We start from the raw sequence: 26,191 nt of genomic DNA, 5'->3' as shown, positions 1-26,191 counted from the left end.
CTCACAACTATTTTGTAAGTTTGAAATTATTTCCAAATAAAAAGTTAATACACCTGTCTACGTGTGTATGTATACATATACACATGTGCACGCTGAGGAAAGTTGAGGAAGGATATTTCTTAATGTTGATGCTGAATATTTCCTTCTTTACATATTTTTGGACCGCCCCCCCCCCACGTTTCCGCAGATATGTGTTACTTTAGAATAAAAATGCTTTCAGCAAGGGAAACAGGGATAAAAGGGTGGGAGGGATACTGAGCCCAGCCGACTGCAGGAGGAGATAGACACCCTGGAGCGCCCCCCCCCCCAGCTCCCCCACGGTGCATCTGCATATGTGCTTGTGGTGGCTTCTCGGTTTGCTTTCTCTCCCCCGCAGCGGGGCGCCCTCACCTCTGACTTGTGGGGCTTGTCCTGCTGCTGGAGGCCGTTGGCTGACCCGGAATTGCCGACGGGCTGCGGGAGGTACGGGCGGGGCTGAGCAGCTGCACGCGCGGCCCTTCCCAGCTCCCCCGCCAGGTGGCGCTGTCCCCCCACCGCAGGCGCCAGGCCGCAGCGGACCCCAGGTCACCCAGCACCTGGAGCAGCGCGGCTCTCCGGATGAACCCACGTTCCCCACTGAGAACCTCAGCGCCTCTGGGAAAAGCCGTGTATCCCTTGGCCAGGGACTCCCAGGGGGTAGGGCCGCCTCCCCCACACACACACCAGGGTCCCAAGGCCGCCTCCCAACTCACACCAGGGTCCCAGGGCCGGGCCTCCTCCCCCACTGGGGAACCCTAGGGCCCCCTTCCCCCCCATGAAGGCTCACCTGGGCCCTGTCGGGGCAGCTCCTCATGGCCTCCACGAGCTTCTCCACCTGCTGGGTCTGCTCCAGCGCGGTCCGCAGCGCGTCCTCCGTGCTGAGGAGCTGGTGCTGCAGCCGCAGGAGCTCGGGCGCCGAGGTCGGGTCAAGGAGGGAGAAGCGCCTCTGATCCGCCACGGATCTCTCCTTGTCCTGGAAGCCGCAAGGGGGGAGAAGGTGCGCACGGGGCAGGGGCCTCACCTCCAGGCAGGACCGTTTCCTGCCACCACCACCCCCTCCTTCACCCAAGGGCCCCCTCTGATGGCCTGGTCCCTGTCCCCTGCCCTGGCTCCCCAAGCTCGGCCTCTTCACATTCTCCCCTTCCTGCTTTCCTTTTATCATTCTGCTCCTTCCCAGCCCCAGCTCCACAGCCTCAGATGAGCACCTTATCACCTCCAGGTGACCCCTCCCCAGGAGCCTCCCTAGCACCGTCTCCCCCCCACCCCAGCCCCAATGCAACATGCATCAGCTGTGGCTTCCATGGGCCACTGCCCGCTGTGCCCCGAGGGCCGGCCCATCTTCTCCCTTCTCCAGTGTGGCTGAGCCCCCTGCGGCTGGGCAGGAGGAGCAGCTTCCGCCATCCTGTCACCAGTGTCATCCCCCCTCCCCAGCCCCGACCCTGAGCACTCAGCTCAAAGTCAGGTTCCTCAGGGTCAGGAGAGGCTTTCAAGCTCTAGTCTCTAGTTCCTAAAACTTTGCATGCGTCCCCAAGCAGGGCCGATTCTGGCTGACTGCTTCCCCAGCTGGGGAGCCCATCTTTCCCGTGGTGGGTGCACTGCTCACTACTTTCCCCTTTATCGCAGCTCCCAGAGTGCCACCCAGCCAGCGTGGGGTCTGCAAAAGGGGTGGCCCCTGCTGCTGAGAGCAGCCACCATCACTGACCCTGCCTGGGGCTCAAAAGGGCCTTTGAGACTTCACTGTGCCCTGTCTCTAGGGTGGCTACGGGGGCTGACCGTCCCCACGCACCAGCCCGGTCAGCTTCGCGCGCAGGCCTCGGATGTCATCCTTGAGTTTCTGCTCCTTGAGCCGCCACTCCGCCTTGTGGACCTCCCGGCTCAGGTCCCTCTCGGGCCCCGGGGAGTGGCGATTGGCCTCCAGCAGCAACACCCGCAGCTCGTTCAGGCTCCTGGGGAGTGGGGAGGACAGACACCCACAGTCAGCCCGGGGCCCCACATTCCAGCAGTCTGCCAGGTGCTCCCGGGGCACAGCGACTACTTAAGACAGGAGGGGAGAGGTGAGGTGTGAAAGGGTTCTGTCCCAGCCCAGGAGAGCCCGGGGTCTGGCACGGGATGGTCAGGGGGACTTGGCGTTTTCTATAACGTTTTTAAGTATTTTTTTAAGAGAACGTAAGTTGGTTTAATTAAACTCAAAAAGGAAAAACCGCTCAGCCAAGAGATCTCATGTGGCAACAAGACAATTTAAGTGCCTGATGTCAAATGGGTTTTATTTCATATGTTACTCTTAATCAGCTGGCAGAAGATGCCTAGAGTACTGTGCTGAGAATGATTCTGAGGCCCCGTGTAGGCTCTGCAGAAAAGATTGTGGTGATCAATTAGCAATGTCTGCCCATGGGCACAGGGGGGAGAAATAGACCACACCCCTTCTAAGCCCCCTTTCCCTTGCCTGCATCTGCTCTAGAAGATGGGAAAACTCCTTTACTAGGTGGCCATGGATAGTTCTGGCAAATGAAAACAAAGCAGGAGTCTGCTGGTACTGTACCTTTTGCCTTGGTCTTCTTTCCTGCTGTGAATGCAGCTATGATGGTTGGCGCTTTAGCAGCCACCTTGTAACCACGAGGGAGAGACCAAGAGAACCACAAAGTATTGGTACTTTTATCTCGAGCCACTGAACTAATTACCAGCTGGAGCTATCTCCTGATTTCTTGCACTTTGAGGAAAATAAATCTCTACTAGATGGATCTGCTGTCTGATGGACATTACATTACCTGGAGCCAAAAGCACTCCTAGCTGATCTCCCTTTTCCATTCTAAGCACCAGGAGTATGGTGGAGCCCACTGTGGCCTGGATCAATCAAGAAAGGCTACAAGGAAGAGGTGGGCTGTGAGCTAAGCCTTGAAGAATGGATAAGACTTAGTGAAATAAGCAAAAAGAATAGGTATTCCAGAAGGTAGGGATTCTGCATGAGTGAAGAGAGGGGGGCAATTTGGATGGGGGAGAGGATGGGAAGCAAGGGAGCAACTATCACAGCTACATTCACAGCAGGAAGAGGAGGAAAGCAAAAGGCAGTGCCGGAGCCTTGATGGACGGCCCTGGCTGGTCTGCTTGTATGAGTTGTTCCCAAACCCAGTGGTTCCCACAGTGTGGTCTGCGGAACCCTCAAGGGCGCCAGACATTTAAAGGGTACCCATGGGTCAAAACTATTTTCATAATAATAGTAATAAAACTATGTGCGCTGATATTTCTTATGACTGTACAATGGATTCTTCCAAAGGCTATATGACATAATTATCTGAAAAGGATATAAAAATATTTCTCTTTTCCAACTACATATTTATAGTAGGTGGGATTTTCATAATATACTGCAACCAAAACACCAACCACAAAGATCAAGTGTCAGATACGATATGAGAATTCAGCTATCTTCTATTCAGACCAACATTAATTATTAAAAAAACTTGCAAAACTTTTAAACAATGGCATTCTTCTCACACAATATATTTTGTTTGGGAAAATAGTTTGTTTCTAATATATATTTAAATATAGAATAAATAAAACCTCTAATATATATTTAAATATAGAATAAATAAAAGCTCAAAAAATGTTAAAGAGTTTAAAGGAGTCCCCAGACCAAAAAGTCTGAGAGCCACTAATCTATCCTGTTCGATCTGCTTGGAGAACTGTGTTGAGAAGGATTCTGAGGCTTCAAGTGAGGTCAGCAGAGGAGAATACAGGGGTCACTGGTCAGCCACCTCTCCTACCTGGGCCCACGGCTGCCCTTGGGGAAGACCAGCTTATGGCAAATGGAGCAAGGGTCAGAGCCAGAGGGAGGACAGGGGCTGGGGGGCGGGTTAGGAGGTCTGACCAACTCACCGCTCCTTCCTGAGCAGCTCCTGGCTGATGTGGACCAGCTGGCCCGAGGCATCATGGGTCTTCCGGGACATGGCCTCCAGCTCTGCCTCCAAGCGCCTCTTCTCCTTTAACAGGGCGTCCACCTTCTTCTCCCCCGACTTGCACTTACTCTCCAGGGCTGAGGATCGGCCAGCAGGGAACAGGGGGAGAGGGGTGGGGAAGCCATGGGAATCCTCTCCACCCAAGGGGCCAAGTCCTGGGGAAGGGAGCTGGTTTTCCCTGTGTGTGTGTGTGTGTGTGTGTGTACGTGCGCATGTGTGTGTGTGCGTGTGTGAGACACTCTCCACTAGGTAGTTTTAAAAGCATCATGAGATTCCCTCATTCTTAAGAGGTAAGCAGCAAGGAGCCTGAGAGAACAGCTGCAGAAAGCAAACCCAACCCCCCCAAGTGGAGAACTAAAGGGGTCCTTTAGTGTCGTGGAAGCTGACCACCCTTCGGGAGAGGGGACAGGTGTTTCCATCTCACCTCGGCCTTGGAGGGGTCTGAGGTCCACTGGCCTTTGTCAGGCCCAATTATGCCAGGTGAATGTGACAGGAAATGGCTATAAATGGGGGTGGGTGGCACTTCCCAGGTCAGGGCCCGCTCATGGTACCACATGGTCATGCTGGCAGATGCGGAGGCCCAGCCTGTCACCAGTCACCAGTTCCGGGCCCCCTGCCTCAGCCCAGGTTCCCCAGAAGTCCTCACGTCTCCTGGGCCTTGCTCTCTGTCATGTCCAGCACCCCCCCCCCAATTCTGCCATGTTGGCGTTCCCTCTAGGGTTGGGGACACAGGCTGTGGCAGAGTGGCCCATGGAAAACCAAGAAGTCTTCAAGAGCAGAAAGAGGGAAGCCAAGAAGGGATTTCAGAATATAAAGAACACCCAGAGAACACCTATTTTCTCTGGGGAAGAGGCCAGCTGGGGGTCCCAATTACATTTTGGGTCTGGTGGGGGCCACTACTCCCCCAATCACCACTGCCAGGTGGAAGTCTGGTGCAGGCGAGCTGGCCAAGGCCCCGACGTAGGCGCCTGGTCACTTTGGGTCTACCAGAAGGCCGTGGCGCGGACTCAGCCACAAGGAGAGGCCCCACCTGCCCTGCGGGAGGGAGACTTACCACTTACTTGGGCCCTGAGCATCTCCGCCTGGGACGTCAAAGCTGTCACCTCTTTGTCCCTCTTGTTCAGCTTGTCCTGCAGGCCTGAGGGGAAAAGAGAGAGCGTGGCCAGGGGACGAAGGCCTGGCTTCCCTGGGAACCGTAAAACGGGGCCCTACTTGGCTCTGCAGAACTGACCCCTACCTACACCAGTCCAACACTCTCTCCAGGGCATCCAGCCTGAGGAGGGGGATGCAATACCCCATGGTCTTGGGCAACCTAATTCTCAGAGCCTGGGCTCCCTCATGTGAAAGTGGAGATCATAAAATGCCACCCATATCGGCCAGTCATGGGTGCTCAATTCTGCAGAGCTTTGTCACAGGCACAGAAATGATGATGCACGGAAGCGTGGGCAGGGAAACTCACTGGAAGAAATGCACTGACTCTCTGGAAGTTAATTCATTGAATTAATGTAAAACCAATTCAAATACCAAGGAGATTTTAATTTTTTGGTACTAGATAAGATGATGCTAAAATCACTTGGAAAAAAAAAATGAGCAAGAATTAGCCAAGACAACTTTGAAAAAGAAGTTGAGGAAGAACTAGCTGTGCCAGTGATTAAAATATAAATAAAGCTTGAAGTATAAAAAATCCTAGAGTTGGCATGTGAACAGATAGGTCAGTGGAATAGAACACAAAGCCTAAAAATAGAGTCAATTACAAAAGGGAATTTAAAGAAGGTAAGGTTGGTAATTTAAATCAGCGTGGTGAAGTGTGGGGTGGGTTGAGTTTTTTAAAAATGGTGTTGGGATAAGTGGGAGTGTATTTGAAAAAAAATATGATGGATCCTCAACTCATACCTCATAGAAAGGTGAGTACTAGATGGACCAGAATTTTAAAGACAGAGAATGAAATGAAAAAAGTACTAGTAGAAACTACTGGTTTCAATTATTATTGAGCGTAATAACCCCAAAAGACCAAAAAAAAAAAAAAAAAAAAAGAGTAATTAAAAAAATTATGCATGGCAAATACCATTATAAGAAAAGTCAAAAGACAAATCACAAATGGGGAAAAATGTTTGCACTATCATACACAAAGAGCTTCTAAAAATCAACAAAGAGATCAAGAACCCGATAAAATAAATGGGCAAAGTAGAAAGGAAACAGATATACCTCAACCTCATTCACAGGGACAGAACAGCTGCTGAAGTTACATCAGATAACACTTTCTACTTTTCAGATTGGCAAAGATCAAACCTCTGACAAAACAGGTTGTTGGTGAGAATGGTGGAGAAAACACTTTTTCAATCACTGCAATTTACGACGGCAGTGTTTTGTAATAGACAGAGACCAGAAACAACTCGCTACCCATTAGTAGGAAGCTGATGGACACACGATGGTCCCGCCACATGATGGAATATTCTGCAGCCATATAAGAGGATGTACTGATACAGAACAGCTTCCAAGGTATATTATTATTAAATGGAAACAAGTAAGATACAGGCCAGTAGGGGAGACGTGCACCGTCTGTGTTAACTTCTTGCTTGTATGTGCCTAAAATACCTGTGGAAAGGGGACATAGAATGGCCAACATTGTGCCTTCAGGCAAGGAAACTCAGCCTAGGGGACCCTTCACCGCATACCTTTGAACCATGTGAAGTATATACCTATCTAAAAAAATAAGGTTGACACTAAACAAAATATAATGCCCTCGGCACACTACCTGGCACTCAATAATCGCTGAGCCGCTGCCCTCCTCCCCTGGCTTCTGGAAGGAGTCAGTGGCTTGTGCACACAGTAGGCGCCTCCTACCAAATGGCAGATGATGAGAAAAAAGGTGGCTCCCCACCCCCGCCAAGGAAGAGACAGCCCAGAGTCCTGCCCTGCCCAGCAGCCACTCACCTTCCAGTTTCTCCTTCACTCTGATCTTCTCCTCTGAAATGTCGTTCGACTCGATCATCTGAAAGCAGAGTCCCTGTAAGTGGGGAGTTCACCCCCTACCGCTCTGGCTCTGCCCCCAGCCCCAGCCCTGGGGACAGGAGTTTGCAGTGAGTCCAGTTAGCACCCCTACAGTCTATATACCTCACCCCCCCAAAAGGGGAACTTCATGGACCCGACATGGTGGCAGGGAGCTCAGGGGACGCCCCTCTGCTCCCAGCTCCCCCAAAGCCTGCTTGTGCAGCTTCTGCACAAACGCCTGCTACCCCTTCCCTGAACAAGAAGATTTATCACATTAAAGAGTTATCTCTCCCTGGGACGCTGCTCCCATCATCTCCAGAGGTGAACCTCCAGGCCTCAGTTCCCCTTCCCTAAATGAAGCGTCAGCTACTGTGGGCAGCGTGCACACATGCAAGCTCATGGCTGGCTCCTGGAAAGACTTCCTTTCACCCGAACACATCTTTTTAGTATTAAACCCAGAAGGCAAAAAAGAAATAAATGGTGACAAATTTTTTTCACCTGTCAACCACTACCATATGAAAAGTCAAAAGACCAGACCCACTGCTGCCAGGCAGAAGTTCCGGGCCCCCTGCCTGTGCTGGTTGTCCTCCGAGCCTGCAGTATGCCAAAGGCTAACACTGTGAGAGCAGGCCATCACCTCCTTTACCCTGCCCGTCATACTCCTCTTAATGCATCCCAAGCCCCATTATAGTGTCAACTAGCTGTGATTAATTAAGGCCTCTAAATCTTTAGTCACACTGCAGTAAAGATGAGGAACTGGACTGGATATACACTAAAAAAACCTACCCAAATACCACCAAAAATAAACCCCAGGTGTTCTTGGACCTAAACCTCTGAACCTGGAAGGCAGGTGGGTCCAGACCAAGGCCCCATTACGTGCGGAAAATCAAAAGCTGCATCTTCCTGAGGTCACCACCTAGTCCTCGGTCCCAGAGCACCTGTGCTTGTGGTACAGGGGCCAGTCCCAGGCTCCCAGCCCCCCACTCTGCAGAGACCCCGCAGCACAAAACCTCCCACCTGGCTCCCAGCCTGGCCCCGAGCGGCCAATCAGCTACACATGCACATAAGCTAACCCAGGTCTCTTCCTTTCCCTCTGCCCAGGATCTCACTAAAAACCTCCCCTACCTGAGAGAAGGGGCAGAAAGGGGGCTACAGGGACCACAAGGCAGGCCTCCTTTGACCCCAAAAGGCCCTGTCCTTGGAACTCCTAGAAACTCAGTGCCCCAGTGCCACACTCTGCTTTGTATGATCCTGGGGGAGCTGGAAGCTCGAGAAACCCTGTGGGGTACCGTTTGCAGAAGCAGTCACCTGGCTGTCGGCCATCCCTTCTTATAAGATTTGATTTTTGTTATGTACCATGCTCTGTGGGCCCCTGAGGCAGTGGGGGTGGGGGTGTCTGAACCGCAGCTCTGCCACAGGTAGCATGCACCTGCAGTCCCAGTTTCCTCACCTATGAAACACAGCCAGCATGGACCTCCAGGGAGCTTCAGTTAAGTAGAGTGGGCAGGTGCCCAGGGACAACGCAGGGCCCAGAGCCCCTCCAGGGCTCCTCCTCCCTCCCCCACTCCCCCAGAGGACACAGCCCATGCCACCTCAGGTCTCAGCCTCCTCAGGGGCTGGGCAGGGCATGCTCAGCTGAAGGAAGAAGGATTTCCAGATTGATCCACGGTGGTTTCTCTAGCCCTCCCATCCCCCAGCCTCCTGGACTCCAACACTGGGCAACTGCACATGTGGGGCAAGTTGCTTAGTCTTATTAGACCTGGTGCAAAGGGGGCTGCACTCAAGTTCCCTGGGTCAGCATGCATGTTGGAGGTGGAAGCCTGATGCCCAAGATGGACCAGGGCTTGTCCCCCCACTTATGTACCAGCCCCACGGCTCAGAGCCCGAGGTCACAGGGTCGGGGACCTTAGGGGGATCCAGGTACCACACAGTAGGACAACTTTGGGTGAACCGGGGGTCCCTTAGGGACTGGGAGGAAGCCTGTTCTCTGCACTGGGGTATACCTCTTAACAGACCTGGAGTGGGGGTACCCCTCCAGTTCTGCCCAGACCCCCCGGGTGCCGTCACCCGAGCTAGCTCCTCCTCTGGACTGGGTGCCTTGATCTCCTGTGGGCACGCTCTTGGGGACAAGCAAAATTGCTCCCTAGGCTGGAACGCAGAGGCCAGCAAATGCCAAGTCTCGCCCCGCCAGGCCCCCACACCCAGGGGTCCTGCTGCCCGGGGACCCCGCTGCAGCCCGGCGAGAGGGGCCGCTGCCTACATTGGCATGCTGGGACGAGCACAGGGATTCCATGGCCTGGAGTCTGTTTTCGGCCACCAGGAGCTTCTCCCGCAGCCTCTCCGCCTCCTGCTTGCTCTGGGCTTCTGAGCGCTGCAGCAGTTCGTGGTCCAGCATCTTCTTCTCGGCCAGGGAGATCTGCTCCTTGAGGAACTCGATGGCCTGCGCCTGGCCCCGGTACTCCACGTCCAGCTTCTCCAGCTCGTGGACCCGCAGCTCGGCGTCACGGCGCTGGTCCTGGGCCTCCTGCAGCTCCAGCCGGTGCTGGCCGGCCTGCACCTCCAGCTGGGCCTGCCAGTGCTGCCCGAGCTCGGCCAGCTCCTCCTGGGCCTCCTGCAGCTTCTGCCGCAGGCCCTCCTTCTCCTTCACGTGCATGGCGGTCTCCAGGTCGTGCTTCGCCCGCAGGTTGCCCAGCTCCAGCTGGTGCTCCAGCTTGATGCCCTCCATCACGGCCTTCAGCTCCCCAATCTCCTTCTGCTGGGAGCCGGGGCCAGAGTTCAGCGTGGCCTTGAGGTCCTCCAAGGACTTCTGGTGGTCCGAGGCCAGCGAGTCCAGCTTGGACTTCCAGTTGTCCATGAGCCCCATGTTCTCGCTGGTGGCCTGCCGGACCTTGTCCTTGAGGTCCGTGACCTCCTGCGCGTACTTCTCGTTGGCCGCCCGGAGCCTCTCCACCTCAGCCTGGTAGGCCTTCAGTGCCTTCTCGTACTTATCCCGCAGCGCCCCGCTCTCCCGGTGGTGCTCCTTGCTGGCGGACAGCAGCCGCTCCCGCAGCCGCAGGGTCTCGGCCGCCTCGGGGTGGTCGGCCGGCGGCGGGCCCGAGTGCAGGAGGCACTGCTGCAGCTCCTCGATCTCGCCGCGCCGCAGGCTCAGCTCCTCCTCCAGCTGGAGCACCCGGGACTTCTCAGCTACCGTGGTCAGCTGCCAGAGAGAGGGAGACGCAGGTCAGGGGGGCGGCAGGGGAGGGGGAGGGGGAGAGGGTGGGGGGAAGGGGTTGTCTGGGCACCCGGAGGCCACAATTCCCAAAGGGGCAAGGGAAACACATCCCCACCCCACCTGGGTGCCAGTGCCCACCGCAGCTTCCAGAAGACTCCCCTGGTTTGTGGCCCACGGGTCAGGGGAACATGTCCCCACTGCCCTACATGGCTTGGAAGAAATGGCTGGTTAAAGAGATCACCTATTTGAGATTACGCCTTTCTTAAGTTAATGTCATTTGTAGAGAGCAGAGACCACAGAGTGAATTTTGCATTCTCCTGCTCTAGAAAGGTCCTCAGTGGGATGGGCTGGTTCCCAGAGGGGCTGTCCGAAGGCAGCGGGTGCCAGCCAAAGGGTCTGGTTTAACGCTTCAAGCAGAACAGAATTAATTTTCCCAGACTCGTCCTCTGCTGGAAACCTTGAGATCAGAGGCTCCATCTCCAAAAGCCCATCTCGATTATGGTTTCAGAAACCATATATTTAAATAGTAAATATTTTTCAGGCTTAAAAAAAATTTTGTTTTTGAAATTGTCCCTCAATTCAGTAAGACTGTGCTATTTGTTTTTTTCTAGCCTCGATGGAGGAACCCTAGATGGACGTGATATTGCTGGGAGGCCTGCAAATGGCCAAGGGTCATTGGTCAGTTTCTGCATCCAGGCCTCACGCATATGCATGTGCGTCGTAAGCAAGAGGACACGCAGCTACCGCGGTGGCCACGGCAGGAAAGTGGAAACGGACCTCCTACATGCACACGCCTGCTTGCTGGTATACTGAGGCCACATGTAGAAGCTGAGCACCTGCTTTCTCTGATCTCATACACTGGTCATCACTGGTGATGCTGTCCCCACTGGTGAGCGGCTTAGCTATGATGCCAGGGTAACTGCAGCTGGGCTGCCTATAGGGCAGCCCTGGATGGGTTTGCCAGGATAGGGCCCTGGCCCCAGGACATGCTTGGGGTGTGCAGAGGGGCCAGCGGGGCCTGGAACATCAACTCAGAACCATGCCCTGGGACTCAGAGGGCTCTTGCCCTGCAGCAGAGCTTTCCCCAGACTGAATCCCACTCTCAACCCATCCTATCACCATGCTGGCCAGACCTGCACGGAGTTCCTGCCCCTGGGAGTACCCTGACACGTTCTGGGTCCCGGATCTGCAGGCTGGCTCCTCCCGCCACCACGTTTGAGGCCTCCTGGGCCAGAGAAATCTGGACCCATTGTTCCCAGCCCTCTCGCCTTCCCCAAGCCGCCTCAGTTGGGCAGAAGGGCAGAGTGGATAAGTGACCTCAGTGCCTGCCCACGGAAGGGGCAGCACATTCCCAAGAGGTTCCCATTTCTGAACATGACAGAGGCTTGTCATGGTGCCGCATGGGGCGCGGGGAAGGGGGAGGGTCTCTCAGTACAGTCTCAGCCAGTGAGGCTGTGAGCTGGGGGGCCACGTCCCAGAGACCAAAGACCACCCCCACCCCCCACCGAGCAGCACTTGTCAATGGGCAAGAGAATGTTTCTAAATCTCCCCTTCCCTACGAGGCGGGGTGCAAAAGAAAAAAACAATGATGAGAGCAGCCAAAGACAGAGAATAAATAATAATAAAACAGAAGCGGAAGGGGCACCAAGGGGCGGAGGCGCTGCTGGGGCGGGAGGCGGCGGGCTTGTTACCCTGTTGTCCGCTAACTCTCTGAGCAGCCGCTCGGCCTGCGCCTTCTCCAGTAGCAGGCTCTGCTCCAGCTCGCCAATGCGCGCGTGCTCCAGCTGCGTCTGGGTCTGGTCCACCCAGGGTGGGGGCAGGAGGAGGGGAGGACGGGAGATAGGGAGCGGGGCACAGGGGAGAGGAAGCCGAACAGAGAGAGAGAGAGAGAGAGAGAGGTGGGCGTCATCTTCCGTGAATAAGACAAGGAGGGCAGGTCAGCAAGAGGAGAATTGGCTCAAAGAAAGAGAGGAGGTCCGAGGAGGTGGGCTGGGCAGGCCTGGGCCCACCTCTGGCTGCGTCCCAGTGGGAGAGGTAAGGGAGGCTGCAGCATCGTGCCCGCTGGGCCCCTGGGAGCGGGCAGTGGCCGTAAGTCCAGTTATCCCCAGACAGCCCTTCCCCTTGTAAGTCCTGCCGCTGGCCCTTGGGGAGGGGACCCCAGACCATCCCTCCTCCCCACCGGGGCACCTGTGGCCATTGCTCATTTTAGACCCAGGAGGGCCTGAGGAATCATCTGATGAATGAATAAATGATCCCAGGATTCCTGGTGCCCAGGCTTGGGCTGAAGGTAGAAAAACCGACCGAATGAAAGGGATTTGGAAAACATGCCCAGGCCATTGCGGTGCCTGAAGCTGGGTGCACCCCTGCCCGCTGTGTGGCCAGGCTGTGACTCCTGTCACCCTGTCCCAAGCCCAGCCTCCTAGTGCCCACACCCCCATTCCGAGGAGCTTGCTTGGTCTCCAGAAAGCACAAAAGCGCTTTTGTCCCAGCTTCACAACACCCACTTCATATGTTAACAAAGCCTGACATTCTCAGGGTACCAAGAATGGCATGTGGATATCCCATAATGGGTCCACAGAGGGCAAAAGAGGGGGCAGGGACCTGCTTGGGGCACCCAGAAGGGTTGGGAAATCAGAGTCAGCTTTGGGATGCTCCACTTCCTGTAACTCTCTGGGAGAAACAAAGGAAATCTCTATGGCAGCACTGAAGACACAGGGCTTACTAAAATAGCACATGTGCATTAAAACAATAAAACCCAGTGCCAGCTAGGATGAGGAGAGATTGGTGAGGGTGTGCTCTGACACATGCCACCTGTTTGAGAAATACTCTGGTGCTACAGAAAGAGCCTGTGATCTTATTTCAGCATATTCTTCTAAAGGAACAACAACAAAAAGACTCTCAAGAGGGAAGCAACTGCCAATGCTAGCAGCCACATTCAGTTTCTTCCAGAAAGCTACAGGTGGGTGGTGGTGCCTCAGTTTTAGCTTCACAGGGGCCACACCCCCACCCTCCTCTCCCCAGCTGCTGCCCCTCCCCAACCCCTCACCTTGGGCACCAGGGGCCACACGGGCAAGGAAAACCCTCCAGCGTCACAATTTCAAAGGCAACTTCCCTTGACAACTCCAAAAGTCGGGGCTCAAACAAGGGCTCCTCCCCATCACTTCTAGATCTTCTAACCTCCTGGCAACAGGTAGGACTGTGGGGTAGGTGGGGTCTCTGTGAGGGGACCCTAGGGAACTCACGAAATACAAGTATAAATTCAACCACAGCAGGGTTTTTGTTTTTTGTGGGGTTTTTTTGGTGGGGAGTAGGGATGGCTTCTTAAGTTTAGATGGGTGGTGACTCGGGCTCCTGCACTGCTCAAAGGGCTCTGCCTGGCATAAGGTGCGACCATGCTCCCATTCCACAGAGGGGATGTTTATAAAACTAGAGCCAAGGCCCCCAGGGGCAGCGCGAGGGTTGACGTGTTTTCAGTCTTGTGCACTAACCTCAGAACCTGACCTCTGTATGGTCCTGTCTTCAGGACCTGTATGACCCCTGTCTTCACTATCTCCCCACCTCCCAGGAGGGAGGAGCCATACACTGAATGGATGCACCTGGCTCAGATCAGCCAGCGACCAGGCAGAGAGGGGCTGAGCACTCCGGCCTGCAGATTCCAGAGCCAACCTGGAATTCCCTGCCCCGATCCCCTGCCATGACGCGGGGCAGTGACGAGGGGCAGTGACGAGGCTCCTGCAGTTGCAGGGACTCCCCGTTTTCCTGCCCCAGCTCAAGTTCTGGGAGGCCCAGGCAAGTCTGCAGCGCCTTTTCTTTGCCTCACACACACGTGTCTACCCCACTCCTAAGGTACTTGAGCGCCCACCTCGGGACAGTTCTCAGGAACTCAGGTTGTTGTTAATTAACTGGGTGTGGAGGGCCCCCCAACTATACTGGGGGCTACTAAAGGACAGAGACACCGTGTCACACCTCTGGCTCTCCCTTCTGACCTTGCCAATGCACAGCAAATTCTCAACAAGTCCTTGATTCTGAGTGTGTAAAACTGGCTCTTTCTGCAGGGCAGGACACTGTGGCTCAGTGGGCAAAGTTCTCACCTGCCATGCCGGAGACCCGGGTTCGATTCCCAGTGCCTGCCCATGCAAATAAATAAATACTATAAAACTGGCTCTTTCTGCAAAAGTGGGTATTCCTACGCAAATGAAAAATAATACGGAGGTAGTACTGATTAATAACACAAGAACCACTGAGGGTAAGACAGGCTGCTAACGGTGCCCCCCATCTCTCCAGGCGGTAGAGAGTGGCACAGACCTTTGCGTGATGCAAAATGGCAATAGCCATGTGGGAACCTAAAATTTGCTCCCCGCTGGTGACCTCCTCCTGGAAAAGCACCGACCCACATTCTCGCCCTGCCCTGGCCTTGGAGATATACACGTGAACAAGGGAGACAGGGCTTCACATCCTGGGGAAACAGCAGCAATGAACCATAGGCAAGGTAACTGCAGATCGTGACTTGGGTTTTGAACAGAGCTCCGGGGTAGAGAGGAACAGGGATGGAGTAAGACTGAGAAGTCAGCAAAAGCCTCTCTGAGAAATAAAATATAAGCTGAGACCTGTAGGATAAGAAAGAACCAACTACGGGGGTGAAAGGGTTGGAAGGAAGGTGAATGTTTCAAGCAGAGGAACCTGTATGTGCAAAGGTTCAGAGTCAGGACAGAATGTTCCAGAAACAAAGAGGAGCCCAACATGCCCAGAGTCAGATAAAGTATGGGTGGGGGCAGGGGGCCAGGGCTGGAGGGGTAGGAGGAGCCTCTGGGACCCCTGGACAGGGCCTGGGTTTCATCCTAATGAGATGGCACTAGAGGTGGGAGCAGGGAAGGGGCATGGTCTGGTCTACTCTCTCTTCATACCATGCCCGGGATTTGCTTTCAAACAGGACAAGGGGCGGGGGTGGGGGGGGGAGGCCCAACCAGACTGACCATGAGCTGCTAATCAGTGAAATTCAGTGTGGGGTAAGTGGGGGTCAGTTCTCTTTTTTATGTAGGTTTAACGTTTCCCCAGCATCAGAGGTTTAAAAAGATATTTTTAAAAAGACCTGTCTGGCTTCAGCGTGAGAACCGGCAGTGGAGGGGCAAGAGAGGCCAGATGGCGGTGCGTCTTCCCGGGGATGGTGCCGGGGACTGCCCCAGCAGCTGCAGGACAAGTGGGGTAGATTTTGGAGGTAAGCTCCAGAGGCTTGCTGACCGAGGAACGAAAGAAAGGCCATGGGGCTGCGGTCTAGGCCTGAGCTGCTGTGGGGATGGTTCCCGGCTCACAGTGGGAAGAAGGAGCTGCGGGGACGGTCCCCTGCGGGATGCCCCCGGCTTCCTCATCCCGGAGGAGAGGCTGAGGAGGTGGCCAAGAGAGCCTGGGTGGGCCCCAAGAGGGCGGGGGCTGGAGGGACGCCCGGGGGCGCGGCAGGTGAAGCCCACCCAGGCTGGAAACTGCCTCCCGGGGTCTCCCAGGTCGCCGAGAGGCCAATGGGCCGGGACGAACCCAAAGGCGGCTGAGAAGTGGGGACGGGGTGCGGGGTGCGGGCCCCTCGTGCAGCTGGGGGAGGGGGCAAGCAACTCTCGTCAGAGAGACGGGGTGACAGCCGGAGGGGGCCACAAGCCGCGGCGTTCGGCTTTTATTTTTGACCTTTAGGATGGGTGGGACTTGGGGTCACTTGGCCTCCGGGTTGCCCTGAGTATTTCCAGATTAGAAAGCCCGAGCAGGCGATTGCCCTGCGCTTCCGACCCAATTAGCTGTCGGTCATGGCCTTGTCCCGCCCCCGGCCTCTCCCTGCCAAGTTCGATTGGATCTGAGATGGACACCTGATCCAAAGCGAGCCACCCATTGGCTGGCCTGGGGACCAATCGGCGCCTGGGCGGGGCAGGGCCAGGGGCGGGTGGCCCGTGGAAGGGGTCGCGCAGCGGAGGGACAGACAGATTCGATGCCGCTCAGAGTCGCCGCGGGGAGGAGAGGGAGCCCTGAGCGAGGGGACGCGCCGCCAAGGCGGTCTCGGGCTCCAGCTCCCTGCAACCTCTCGAGAACCCCATTGTACTGGGGCCCCGACTCCCCCGGGCGGGAAAGCCGGATGGGCCGCAGCACTTCTGCTAAGAGAAGCCCGAAGACCCTGGGCCGAGCCCGGGTCACCCACGCCAGCCTGGGCCCTGCGGCCCATTCCGCAAGCAGCTGGCAGGGAACCCTGGCAGATGACACATATCCCCGCCTTGCCAGGGTGGCCCAGGGCAGCCCCAGGCCCGCGTTCACTGGAGTGGCACTGGAGGTCTGAGCAGGGCGCTTCAACAGTATCAGAAACCGCAGTTTCCGATTTCAGCTCAGACAAGGGGGTTCAGTCACTGACCTGAACATCCTCAAGCCGTCAGCTCAGAAAGGATGAGGGGGCCGCGGGGTGTAAGGTCCACCCTCTGCCCAGACCCGCCTCATCCAGGTCACCACGGAGGTCCACTGGGCAAGGGGCCCTTCCAGTGGGCTGAGTGCAGGGGTGGGAGTCCTGGGTACCAGGCTGCTGTGGACCTGCTGGTGACCGGGCTGAGTCCCTTTGTCTCTCTGGGCCTCGGTTTTCCCATCTGTACACTCTGTGGCTCAGTAACAGGCTACTTCCAACCAAAATCTTACTGGAGCCCAAGAGGAACTAAGAGCCCATGGAACTAGAAGGCTTTTTGCAACTAGAAGGGACAGGGGGTCTGGCACCATGTCCTCAGGCCCACCCCTGCACCCTCACTGCCCTCTGACCACCCCACACTCCCCGGGGCTGTAGTCACACGGCCCCATGGGGCTCCAGGGGGGTCATGCTGGTGGCGATTGGAACTCAGCTGGTGCTGAGTTATTCCCACCTCTGATGCCGAGTCTCTCTTGACCTGCTCCCCTGTTCAACCAGGGTGTGCGACCTGTGGCCCTTCCCTATTTCTTCCTTGAACCCAACACCCTCCCAGGGTGCCCACAGTGGCCTTCGCTGCAACAAGGGCTGGGCCTGGGGTGCTGGCTGGGTCAGGGGGAGGGGCCTGTGGCCTTTACCTCCAGGTCTCCCTTGGTGATGGACTCCTCCTCCACGCGGAACTGCAGGTCCTCCACCTTCCTGCGGGGTAGGAAAGATGGGGGCTGATGGGCATTGCCAGGCTGGTGATGGCAGACACGGTGGGCCTGGAGTCAAGCTCCTGACCACACAGCGGGGAACCCGCCAGCACAGTACTAAGGCGGATGGGGCAGTGCATCCTGGGACTTCCCAACCAGAGACATCCCCCATGCCCACCTGTGCCACGGGGTGTTGGATGGAACGCCCTCCCTGCCCAGGTGTGGTGGGGAAAGCATGAATTGTAAATAGAAGCACGGTGAAGTTAACATTCATTGTTCATATCACTGCCGGGAGCAGATGCCGCCACATGGAACAATCTATGGGATGGGAGGGCTCTCTCAGGGAGAGCCACCCACCCAAGGCAGCAGAGGGCGGGGTCTGTGGCTACCAGGAGGGGGCGGGCACGGAGGCACAGCCCCCACCCCCCATTAGTTCCCAACATACAGATGAGGAAACTGAGGCCCAGGGAGGGCAAGTGACTGCCTGAGGTCACACAGCAAGTGCAGGGCATGCAGGGCCATGCTAGGACTTGTACCCGGGCCCCTCCGGGATGCAACTCCCACGATGTCTTTAAATCCTGTTTTTGTTTGTCGGGATCAGGCACGTCACCATGGGAACCAGAGGTGTGGGCCCCCAAGACTGTCTCAGGAAGATATAAATAAATCCTCATCTCCCCAAGTCAGACAGTAACAACAGCCTGCGGAGCACATGCCTCGGCTGAAAGCCCAAAACACAGACCCAAGTCGGGGGCTGAGGCTGGGGGCGGGGCGCCTGCTGCAGGGGAAGGAGGGGGAGAGGCAGAAATCTGTGTATCTCCCGGGAGACAGAGAAAGCTCCAGAGCCAAGGGATACCCTCCTGCTCCCAACACTCTAAGCCCTGGTTTCCTCCAGGTCACCCCAGCTCCATGTCAGGCTAGGGTCCCCACCTGGTATCTGTGGTTGGGGGAGTACATGGGGATTTGGGTCATGCCTGCACCTTTTGGTGGGTTTCTTAGGTCTTGACTCACCCCGCCCCTCCGTCCTACACCTGGTCTTGGCTCCAAGCTGAGCTGGGGAAGGTGGAGGGGGGAGCTTTTCCCACGTCCCTGGAGCAGCCTCAAAACCACACAGATGGAGCCACAACCCCCACCCAGCACTGGAGCAGGGTAGAAAGAACCAGCGCCTCCACCACCCAGCTGGTGGCCTCAGGAGATCCCCTTCCCTTCTCTGGGCCTGGGCTTTTTCGTCTCTGACACGGGGGCAGTACACCCGCCTCCTGGGCTAACTGTAAGATAAAGAGCGACGATGAAGGTTAAGCGCTGAGCACGGGGCCTTGACATCTGAGCTCAGTGCACTTCCAGTGTCTTTGGCTGCTGCCTCTCTGAGCCCGTGAAATGGGAATGAAGCTTAAGGACGGGGGCTGTCAAATGAGCTCAAATGAGCTGTCCTACACGAAAGCTCCACACAGAGGACCTGAGGGGCTGCTCCCGGCAGGTGATCTGGGTCAGGGGGTGCTTCGTGGTGCATCCTTCCCCAGGAGCACTCCTACAAGTCACCGCCTCAGCTGGACGGGGCAGGGACAGTGAAGCCCAGGCAGTCAGTGTGGGGGAGGGAAGCAGCGGATATACAGGGGTGCCCCGTGTGCCCAGCATTGGGCTGGATGCTTTATATGTTATCCCCTGACTCTTCCCAACAGCCTGGAGAGTCGGGGATCAGCACCTGCGTTTTACAGATGAGAAGAGCAAGACCTGTACAGCTTATGCCACTAAGTACAGGATGTGAACCAGGGTCTGCCGGTTCCCAAGCCTGTGCTCTTCCTTCTCATCTGAAATGATTCAGAGAAACAGGTTCTCCCAGGAGCTGGGGCAGGGGCAGGGCCTACCTCCTCTCCTCCTCCAGCTGGTTGGACAGGTCCACCTTCTCTTTCCGCACGCTCTCCACCAGCAGCCGGGCCCGCTGCAGCTTCTCCTCTGCTTCTGCAACATACTGTGCCCCGAGCCAGGGTCAGCACAGGGCCAGGCTCTTCCTGGGGCCTGGGGGCCAGGTGGGCAAGGGGGCGTAGGAGAGAGGCCGGGGTGGTGCCAGGAGCTGGAGCCTGGAGCCCTGCCACCCCTGTCCCCTGTAGCCAGGGGATGCCTAGATGTGTTTGGGGGGGACGGGGGTGGGGGGCAGCTGAGTGCCAGGTACTGCAGAGGCTGGTCTCATCCAGTGGGAACCTCAGGCCCAGCCTCCCTGCACACCTGCCACCCCTCAGCCCATAGATGCCGAAGACATGTTGCTGCCTGAACATCCGTCACAGAACACTTGGGAGCTCAGCCTTATTAATCCTGGCACCCAAAGGAGAGTGAGCCAGGCCCCAGTTGGGGCTGAGACCCAGAAGGCAAGCATCAGGGGAAAGGGCAGGGCTGGTGGACGTGGGGCAAGGGATCATGTCCCTGACCTCCAACCCCTAAACAGGCTCGAAAACATGATCTGAAACGTTTATTGCAGTATTATTTATACAAAGTGAAAAACTGGAAACAACCTCACGAACCACAGGGGGCTGACCAGTGGCATCAGTCAGGACACAGCCCTGACGGCCACAGCACGGCCACTCCAACAGTAAAGAACTTTCGGTGACCCAGAGAACGCTTGTACTACCATTCGGGGGGAAAGCAGGATATAAATATCTATATCCAGGTTCTCACAATACGTGTACCTATTCATACACACACAGACAAGACCGGCAGGAAACTGGCCAGGCTTCTGAGGGCCGCCTCGGGGAAGAAGGGTGGGTGTTGGTGACTAACATCTTAGTACTTCCCTGTGCACCGCCAGCTCTTGGCCCCGAGGCTCTGAGTGTGTGCGGCTTTTACCAGACTGGCCCGACAAGGCCTTCGGGGCCCTCTGTACACCACCACCCCACCCCCACCTGCCACCCCCCAACACCAAAGTCCACCCACCTGCTCATGTTGTGCCTTGAGCAGAGCGATCTCCTTCTCCACCTCGCAGATGTGGCTCGTGGCCTTGGCCACCTCAGCCCGCTCCAGGTCCCGTTCGGCCAGCAACTGCTCAATGTGCTGCTGCTTCTCCTTTAGTGCCTCTTGCAAGGCTGTCGTGCCCGAGATCTTGCGGGCATAGCGCGAAGAGGTCTCCGTGAGCTGTAGGGAAGGTGTAGGTACAAGTTGGACTCAGGGATCAAATGTCTAGGGATCAACTCAGCTGGCTCGACCCAGCCTAACTCTCAGCACTCCAGTAGGTGGGGGCGCCCAATTGCCTCAACTCCCAGGGCCCTACTCCCCCTTCTGCTGGCATTCTAGACAGTCTAGCACCTGCCTGCTTACTCGAGGGATTCTTGATGTTTGAGATTCAGGGGGCTCCCTCCAGGAGAGTTAGTTCTGATAGCCAGAAGCTCATGATGGGCTCTCTCCTCTTGGCCACCCTCCCCTGGGCAGGATGAGCTTCCCTCCTAGACTGAGCTTAGATAGAAGGTCCTGGGTCCTTATCCACTGAGCTGCCTCACCTTCCCCCCTCACCCAGGGTGGCTGTGCCAGCCTTTCTGAACCCCTTTGCCCTGCTTCTGACACTTCTTAATTCCCAGGGAAGGGTTTAGGGATGCTAACAAATTATTACTATAAATGATAACAATAAATGTAAATGGGTTAATCTTTCCTATTAAAAGATACACATTTTCATCTTGGTTCAAAAACCCCAAACTGAGGGATGCCTGGAACCAGAACAAGTCAGGATCAGACTGGGACACCTGGATCCCCTCCCAATCCCCCCACATACACCAGGGTACCCCCTCCTAGCCCCAGCCTCACCAGGCCACTGCGGCTCGGCCGGCCCCCCACAGAGGAGGCCACAGAACTGACAGAGCTGATGGAGGAGCTGCTGGGGCTGTGGGTCAGCGCAGAGACGCCCATGGCCATTCGCTTGGTCTTCTTCGCCTTGGCTGGGCTGGTGGATGGGAAGCCGATGCGGATGACCTTGTGTATGGGCGCAAAGAGACCAAACTTGGGTGGGCACTGGAAGTACCTGGGGAAGCAGGAGAGACCCACACTGCTGTCATGGCCCCTCAGCCTGGAGCCTCCCCTGCTCTCCACCTCTTCTCTTCAGACACCAGTAGACAGAGAGATACCTTCTTGGGTGTCATCACCCACACCCTAACATGGAATTCCTCCAGATCAACAGACTCCCAGGAAGGGAATAGAGGTGGGCAGGGCCTGAGACTCTCTGAAGTTATGAAAGCCAGTGGGAATACTTTTGGGGGATGAGGAATAGCAGTTACTGAGAATCCTTTCTTGTGCCTGTCCTTCTACAAGAATGCTCATTTCAACCCTGCCCCTTCCACCACTCTACTGTTACCTACATTTCACAGGTTCAAAGAGGATAAGTAACTTGCCCACAGTCACACAGCTGGTGAAGTGATGAAATGGGACTGGACCCCCCACTATGCTTGGCCTCCACAGACCATCCAGAAGTCCCAGTCAAATCTGCAGCCCCATTCTCATGGCTGCCCTTAGACACCCCTGACCCATGGGATCCCATCAGCTCTCTGTCTACAGAGCTTCCTGCATGGAGAAGCAAAAGCCCAAAGGAGACACCTGGGGGTGGGGGGGATGGGGCTGCTGCCTAACTTACCCCTGAATTCTGAATGCAAAGTAAGTTGAGACATTGCATGGATTGTATGATGTGAACATCTCGCAATAAAATTGCTTGATAAAAACATTTTAAAAAACAATGTGCTAGTTTGAAATCGTTGTATACCCCAGAAAATCCTTTAATCCTGATTCAATATTGTTTAGGATGGAACATTTGATTAGATTGTTTCCATGGAGATATGTGTCTGCCCATTCAAGGTGGGTCTTAATCTACCTATTGGAGTCCTTTAAGGAATCATTTTGGAAAACAGGCTTTAGAGCTGACACAGACAGAGACATCTGGAGATGCAGAAAGTAAATGCCCCTAGGGAGTTGTGTGAAACCATGAGTCAAAGGACCAGCAGATCCCAGTCACATGGCTTCCCAGATCGGTCTTTCTTGGGTCAAGGTATCTTTCTCTAGAAGCCTTAGTTTGGGTATTTTTATGACCTTAGGACTGTAAACTTGTAACTATACATTCCCTTTATAAAAGCCGTTCCGTTTCCTGATACATTACATTTCCAGCTGCTTTAGCAAACCAAAACAGTGATAGACAGATAAAGAGAAAGAATATTAGGGCAAATGTGGCAAAATTGGTGGATCTAGATATCTGGGGGTGTAGGAGTATGCGGGGTGTCTCTTTATGGGGTTTGTATTATTTTTGCAACTATCTTATAAGTTTGAAATTATTTCAAAATAAACAGTTTTTAAAAAGTCAAGAGAAACATTCGTCTTGGAAGCAGGAAGGAGAAATGTTGTCATGGAAACTCAATTCTCTTTTTCTCTCTCTGGCCATGGATTCCACACTGGACCAGGGAATGCCCTGCCCAGCTTCCAATGCACCTAGAATGCCCCCTCCCTGCCTCCTTGTCCTCCAGGTCTTTGTTCAGACTGTCCCCCTGCCCAGAACAGAACACCCTCCTCAATCCTCTCCCAAAAGCAAACCCTACTTTCCTTCCTTCAAGGCTTGGTTCAGGCCAGCTCGGGCCCTGACTGCTTGGCTGGCAGAGAGCCTCCTTCCAGAGCTGCCGCAGCCGACCCTGAGCCCAGCACCCAGCCTAGAGTCAGACACCGCAAGGCACCTCACCCGAGCCACTGCTCACTGACCACATCACTCTCCCCTGGAGTTCAAAGCCTTGGGCCCCTTTTTTGACCCAGCAACCCAGACCGAGCCAGTGTGAAGCCTAAAGCCCCCGTGTGTTCCCCAGGACTGCACTGAGCTGCACAGGGCTAGGCAAGTCTGATTATTTCACATATTATCCAGGGGGAACCCCCAATGGCAGGGACTACTTCCTTGCCTGTTCTAGTGCCCCTGCCCCGAGTTTAGCCATGCATAGCTGAGGAGGGAAAACAGAGATGTGATGGATTCTCCTGGAGCTTGCTGTGACTCTTGAATTAACCTTGAGCAACGAGCTTTCTGGCCTCTGTTTTCTCATCTTTAAAATGGGTGTGCTAATCCCACCACCTGCCTCAGCTGCCTGTGGCAAGAGAAGTTCAGAGAAAGCATGGTGTCTGGCACAGCCCCCCAAATGCTCAGTGCTGGCTTGCTCATATGCCCCACCCCCTGCATCCATCCCAGGGTAAGACCCCGCTCCCACACCCACCAGAGAAGCCCACCATACCTGGTGCCCGCCACCGCCCCGTCATTCTTCCCAAGGGGCTCGTCCAGCTCCACACCACACCACTCGCCCTTGGCAAAGTCCGTCTCCCCCACGTACCGCACCACGCCAGTCTTCGTTCCACCAACCTGTTGGCACACGGAGAAGGACTCAGTTCCAGAAGATGCAGTGGGCACAGGCAGGTGCCAGCCTCCTCCCACCTCTCCCTTCCAGCCTTCAGGGGCAAGGGGGCCAGGGCGTGAGGGCGGAGGCCCAAAGGCAGCTGGGAGGGGGCATAACCATCGCCACCCAGGGCTATCCCACATATGGGACAGGCTTTGGAGACAGACAGACCTGCATTCAAACCCAGGATGTGCCACATACAAACTGTTATAAGGACACAGCTACCTAACCTCTCTGAGCCGCCATGCCCTTGTCTGTGAATGGGCTTTATGTGCAGTGTCTACAGACGGTAGAGCCTCAAAACATGTTATCCTTTAAACATTTGTTTTACACTTTTTAAAGTCAAAGTGGTGCAGCTACATAAAGAGCCAAATAGTTTCAAAGTATTAAAAAGTCCCAGAAGTTTCTCTCCTTTCCCCATGAAACAAACCCTCTGAACCCTTCAAGCTGAATCTTCGGTGTTTACCCCCATATCTCTAAACAATGTACTTATATTGCTACTTCTTGATTTTGACATTTCTGGCTATATCCTTCAACTTCTCGTTATGGAAGGTGAGGAGTTAGTGCCCCATTACCAGTGTGTACACCCCACTTCCTGGCTCTCCGCCCTTTCTACCTGGTGGTATCTTAATTTCAGTTAGATGCTGGGTTGAGGGTACTATGACTAAGTAATTGCTACTCACAGATGAGTAGGGGAGATTGCAGTTTCTTTTCCTTGCTGACACATTTTTTTTTCCCTTCAGATATTAACTTTTGTGTTTGTTTGTTTTGCTTGCCTAGTTTTTTAAAATGCAATTTTATTGAGATATATACACATATCATATACTCATCCAAAGTGTACAGTGTTTCACGCTATCACCATATAATTGTGCATTCATCACCACAATTTCTGAACATTACTCCAAAAAAAAAAAAGAATAAAAATAAAAAAGAACACCCCAAATATCCTATACCTTTTGTCCCCCCAACTATTTATTTATTTACCTTTTGGTCCTTAATTTTTTTACTCATCTGTCCATACACTGGATAAAGGGAGCATTAGACACAAGGTTTTCACAGTCACATGTTCATGCTGTAAAAGCCACATAGTTATACAATAGCCTTCAAGAATCAAGGCCACTGGATTACAGTTCAACAGCTTCAGGTATTTCCTTCTAGCTTTTCTAATACACTAGAAACTAAAAAGGAATATCTATATAATGCATAAGAACAACTCTTGACTCTATTTGAAATCTCTCAGCCACTGAAACTTTGGCTCATTTCTTTACCCTGTTCTGCTCAAGAAGGCTTCCTCAACCCCATGATGCTGGGTTCTGGCTCATCCTGGGAGTCATGTCCCACGTTGTCAGGGACATTTGCACCCCTAGGGGTCCCTGTCCATGTGGGTGGGGGGGTGGGGGACAGGGTGATTGACTAGTGTTTATGGACTTAACACTAACTCAATTCCAAACTGTTTCAACAGTCTAAATCTCCTGCCAAGATGCTCAGTGGCACTGGGAAGTCTCTCCAGGAGCCACCCAGCCTGCTCCAGGCGAGGCCAGCACTGGTCACCTCTGCTGCACGGCCGCCAGCCAGGCCCCTCATCAGTACCCGAGACCCTTCACCTCTCTTCTCTCCCAGGTTGGACCCCTGTCTCTTGGACCTCATGCCTTCTTCTTTCTTGCTTTATTCACTCATTTTGGTACAGCATACCCTCCCATGACTTTCTGAGAAAAGATACTTGAGGAAATGAAATATCTGAGCCTTTACATCTGAAAATGTTTATTCTATTCCTGTTCTTAAAAAAAAAAACAGGTAAAATTCATGTAATATAAAACCATTTTAAAGTGTACAATTCAGTGGCTTTTAGTACATTTACGGTATTGTGCAACCATCACCACTATCTAATTCCAGAACATTTTCATTACCCACCAAAGAGCTTTCACCCAGTAGTCACTCCCCTTCCTTCCGTCCCCTTCCCCCAGCCCCTGGCAATCATGAGTGTATTTTCTGTCTCTGTGAATTTTCTGGACATTTCATATAAATTGAATCCTGCAATATGTCATCTCTTGTGACTGCCTTCCTTCACTTCGCATAATATTTTGAAGGTTCATCCTTGTTGTAGCATATATAAGTATTTCATTCCCTTTTGTGGCAGAATAATATTCGACTATCTTGACATGCCAGTTTTGTTTATTTATTCATCAGCTGATGGACATTTGGGGTGTTTCCACTTTGGGGCCACTATGAATTAAGTTGCTGGGAACACGTGGGGAGTTGTTTTTGTCTGAACGCCTGTTTTCAATTCTCTTGCTACCCTCCCTGTTGAGTGAAGAGCTGACTGGGTCTATTCCCCCAGAACATGGCGGCTCCCCTCTCAGTGGTGTTCTAAGCTATCAGGGTTGCTCAAAGCCACTCTGAGTTCTGACCCTTTATATGAGACCCTTCTTCCCGCTCTGGAAGACTGTGGGACCTTCTCTTTGTCCTCAGGGTCCTGCTGGTCTGTGGCGAGATGCTCAGGTGTGAGCCTCTTTCCTTCCATCGTC

General features: G+C 54.4%; 1 protein-coding gene across 2 annotated transcripts in view; it reads right to left on the bottom strand.

The window, feature by feature from the left end:
- The window catches only part of CLIP2 (CAP-Gly domain containing linker protein 2), an 86,790-nt gene that overhangs the window by 5,135 nt on the left and 55,464 nt on the right, over nucleotides 1-26,191 (bottom strand). The window contains exons 4-16 of one of the 2 annotated variants that reach the window (XM_077140976.1): nucleotides 23,508-23,632; nucleotides 21,067-21,280; nucleotides 20,206-20,403; nucleotides 19,146-19,249; nucleotides 17,227-17,287; nucleotides 11,862-11,966; nucleotides 9,220-10,155; nucleotides 6,903-6,960; nucleotides 5,023-5,106; nucleotides 3,889-4,045; nucleotides 1,805-1,964; nucleotides 806-991; nucleotides 391-453 (exon numbers count right to left, since the gene is read on the bottom strand). In XM_077140976.1, coding sequence (XP_076997091.1) covers nucleotides 391-453; nucleotides 806-991; nucleotides 1,805-1,964; nucleotides 3,889-4,045; nucleotides 5,023-5,106; nucleotides 6,903-6,960; nucleotides 9,220-10,155; nucleotides 11,862-11,966; nucleotides 17,227-17,287; nucleotides 19,146-19,249; nucleotides 20,206-20,403; nucleotides 21,067-21,280; nucleotides 23,508-23,632 — 2,451 coding nt within the window. The remainder of the gene's footprint in view (nucleotides 1-390; nucleotides 454-805; nucleotides 992-1,804; nucleotides 1,965-3,888; nucleotides 4,046-5,022; nucleotides 5,107-6,902; nucleotides 6,961-9,219; nucleotides 10,156-11,861; nucleotides 11,967-17,226; nucleotides 17,288-19,145; nucleotides 19,250-20,205; nucleotides 20,404-21,066; nucleotides 21,281-23,507; nucleotides 23,633-26,191) is intronic. The other variant, XM_077140977.1, reaches the window with a different exon arrangement.

Source organism: Tamandua tetradactyla, chromosome 23 (genome assembly GCF_023851605.1).
Source record: "Tamandua tetradactyla isolate mTamTet1 chromosome 23, mTamTet1.pri, whole genome shotgun sequence".
In the NCBI taxonomy this organism is placed as follows: Eukaryota; Metazoa; Chordata; class Mammalia; order Pilosa; family Myrmecophagidae; genus Tamandua; species Tamandua tetradactyla.
Note: the sequence above shows the minus strand (reverse complement) of the source record. Positions and strands in the feature narration are given on the sequence as shown.